Source organism: Ornithodoros turicata, chromosome 1 (genome assembly GCF_037126465.1).
Source record: "Ornithodoros turicata isolate Travis chromosome 1, ASM3712646v1, whole genome shotgun sequence".
Lineage (NCBI taxonomy): Eukaryota > Metazoa > Arthropoda > Arachnida > Ixodida > Argasidae > Ornithodoros > Ornithodoros turicata.
Genome location: NC_088201.1, coordinates 112,689,283 through 112,692,467, shown reverse-complemented (window position 1 = coordinate 112,692,467; position 3,185 = coordinate 112,689,283). Strand labels below are relative to the sequence as shown.

At 47.4% G+C, this 3,185-nt stretch overlaps 2 protein-coding genes across 2 annotated transcripts; both read left to right on the top strand.

The window, feature by feature from the left end:
- Positions 1 to 302: 302 nt before the first annotated feature.
- LOC135383498 (piggyBac transposable element-derived protein 2-like) lies at positions 303 to 1,298 on the top strand (the record flags this gene model as incomplete). The annotated part of the gene is made up of 1 exon (XM_064612929.1): positions 303 to 1,298. A coding segment is annotated over one exon (996 nt), but the record flags the coding sequence as incomplete, so codon positions are not given.
- Positions 1,299 to 1,399: 101 nt separating this feature from the next.
- On the top strand, positions 1,400 to 2,230 carry LOC135383487 (piggyBac transposable element-derived protein 3-like). Its single transcript, XM_064612917.1, has one exon. It carries the CDS (start codon positions 1,400 to 1,402, stop codon positions 2,099 to 2,101), a length of 702 nt encoding a protein of 233 aa, XP_064468987.1. The 3' UTR covers positions 2,102 to 2,230.
- Positions 2,231 to 3,185: the final 955 nt, after the last annotated feature.

Sequence of the window (3,185 nt, the reverse complement as noted above, 5' to 3'; positions counted from 1 at the left end):
TAAACATGGCTTCCACGGCTGCGCGCCAAAACCGGTAAGCGTTTCATATTTTGCATTATTACTTGCGTTTGGCTGTAATCTGTAACTTCTGAATGCAATGCCCTTTTTTTAGAATGATCGAAGATACCTAGTGTAAAATATCACCTTTGTGCGACCAAATCTTATGAGGTATTGCACGAGTTGTGTTCCGCATACACGTTTGTGGCACCCAGGTATTGCACGTTCGCCGCCTTCTCAGCGGGGGCCAAGGTCGCCGCGCTTGAAAGCCCGTTCCATGTTCTCGACGTGAAATCATTCGCTAAAATAGTAGGTTTTGCATTTACAGACGGAAACCTCTAACAGATGAAGACATTCAGGCCTTGATATTCGACTGCCCAAGTGGTAGTGAGGATGAGAATTTGGAGAGTTCCGACAGCGGTGATGAGTACACCAGGCTACCTCAAGCTTCTTCTGGTGACAGTGAAGGCGACAGCTCAGAGGATTCAGATGTAGAGGTGACGTCGACAACAAAGAACAAGAAACGGAGAATCTGGCACTGGGTGAAAAAGGACATTCCTATAAACCGAGGTCAAGAAGTCAGGGTACTGAGGCCACGACCTGGTTTAGAATGTGCGAAGTCTCCACTAGGGATGTTCTTGAAATTTGTCGACTATGATCTCTTAGAATATCTCACCTTTGAAACCAACAGGTACAGAGTACAGCAAAACCGCACACGGGTACTTCCAGTTTCGCTTTTGGACATGCGAAAATTTCTCGGCATTGTACTCTACATGTCCGTTGTGCATCTCCCGTCAAGGAGAATGTACTGGTCAGCAAATACGCGAATAGAAGACGTTGCAAGATGCATGAGCAGGAACAGATTTGAAGAGATACTCTCTTTATTCCATGCGAGCGACAATGATAAAGAAGTGCCAAGGGGTAGCGACGGTTATGATCGCCTCTATAAGGTACGTCACATGATCACTGCGCTGAACACTAATTTTTGGCAAGCATCAGAAATTGAATCGTGTGTCTCGGTGGACGAAATGATGATCCCGTTCAAGGGACGTCATTCGCTCAAAGTGTACATGCGAAACAAACCCAGTAAGTGGGGATATAAAGCATGGACTCTACCAGGGCGCTCCGGTTATGTGTACAAGCTGTACCTTTTTGGCGACAACCTCGTGATGGACGCTCCAGATAGCCCAGAAGGCGTCGGTGAAAGTGGGAAGATTGTGCTCCGGCTAAGGACTGTCCGGCAGGGACTCAGGTCTTCTTTGACAACTTTTTTGCTTCAGTGGAACTCTTCGAAGAAATGAAGGCTAGAAATTTTGGAGCAACAGGAACGCTGAGAGAAGGAAGGTCCGGTAACCGTCCATTGAAATCGGAGAGGGTGCTGAAAAAAGAAGGTAGAGCTGCAATGGACTATCGCACAGAGAGAACATCTGGTGTTGTGGTCTGCCGATGGTACAACAATCGTCCCGTCACTGTTGCTTCGAACGTACACAGCGTGAAACCTGTTGACACTTGTAGGCGATACGACAGAAAGCTGAAGAAATTCGCCGACGTTCCGAGGCCTAACATTGTCCAAGCATACAACCAGAGCATGGGTGGTGTAGACAGGGCTGACATGTTACTGGCATTCTACAGGAACACGCTAAAGACAAAGAAGTGGTACAAAAGAGTACTCTTCCACCTCCTTGACCTATCCGTCGTGAATTCGTGGCTTCTCTATCGCGAACTCAACCAGAGCAAAAGGCAACTAGCTGACTTCAAACTGTCCATAGCGTTTGGTCTAATGCGCTCACAGGAGGGTATGAGGGCTTCGCCGGACGAGCAGAGCGGCTCCAATGATTCAGCTTCAGAGAACCGTCCAGCGCGTAACCCCTTACCAGGTCACGGTGTCACAGGCATCATGTCAAGGCGCGCAAGTCACGTTGTCGAATCGGTGCGTTATGATGGCGTCAACCATTGGCCAGTGAAGATACCGCAGAAGAATGCTCCAACATGCAAGCTGAGCACGTGCGAAAGGCGCTCCCGGTCCTACTGCAAAAAATGTGCCGTTTATTTGTGCGTGGATGAAGGCGAACTGAACTGCTTCGAAAAATTTCATCGCGCATAGTTTTATCGCACTGTAAGCGGGCCGCTCCGTTCCTGGTTGCAACATATGTGGCACCAATAAAAAACACATTTCTAGCAATTTTACACCAAACTTTTTTTTCGTTTCTTGTTTCTGTGGGCCTGATGCCTAGAAAAATATATGCAACGCGTCGAAAGTGTCGTCCCACTTCCCATGGGCAACATTTCACACTGCCGCCAGAACCATCTTCCAAAGGCACCCCACCTTCGCCAACCAACAATACTGGAATTAACTGCCTCCATTGAAGGTCGGCGAACAAAGAAACGGTCCATAACAAACGTCGTTCCGGCGAGAACAGGAGGATAAGAAATAGGTCTCGGTCGCGTCACTTCCAAGTTGTCATTCCACGCAATATCACGTGACTGCTCCGCTAGTGGCGCCATCCATTGAGAAAAGCTCACATGTTCGGAACGAGTGATTCCGCCTTAAGCATGGTTTTACGTGAGAAAATCAGGGTCACACTCCAGAATAACGAGTCTTTATGCAATTCTGTGTCGTATTCAGCATGTATCACTCAATTATTCATTAATTTAATTAAGTTACAGGCGTAAATGACTACGCGTATGAATACTAGGAAAACAACGCTTCAGCGGTTCGGCCGTTCGGCTACCATTGGGGACGAGGCTATTTGAGAAAATGGAGTAACGACGGAGCCGTGTGGTGTTGCGGGATGTGCTGCATAAAAAGGATAATCACTGCAAGCTCTAATAAAGCATATGGTTCTTCTGCCGATTTCGTCAGGTATTTTTTAGACGTGTAACGACTTGGTGTGCTAACACGTGCGTGCAACTCATGATGGAATTCATGGGTGAAGTGACATTGATGCAGTCATAGCTGTTTTGGACAGGAAATCGGGTTGCGAAAAATGTCCAGGATGAGCAACATATAAAACGTACCGCAAAACTGCTGTGTCGACCATTTGTCACGACGGTAATCACGTAAACATCATGTAAACGTCTCTCGCGTTCCTCGGCCTCAGCCTACGAAGAACCTCTAATGTTGTTTAATAAGAGCCGCGAAAAGTGGTTTAGCAAGGTAAAACTGTGCCGGGAACACCGTCACATGA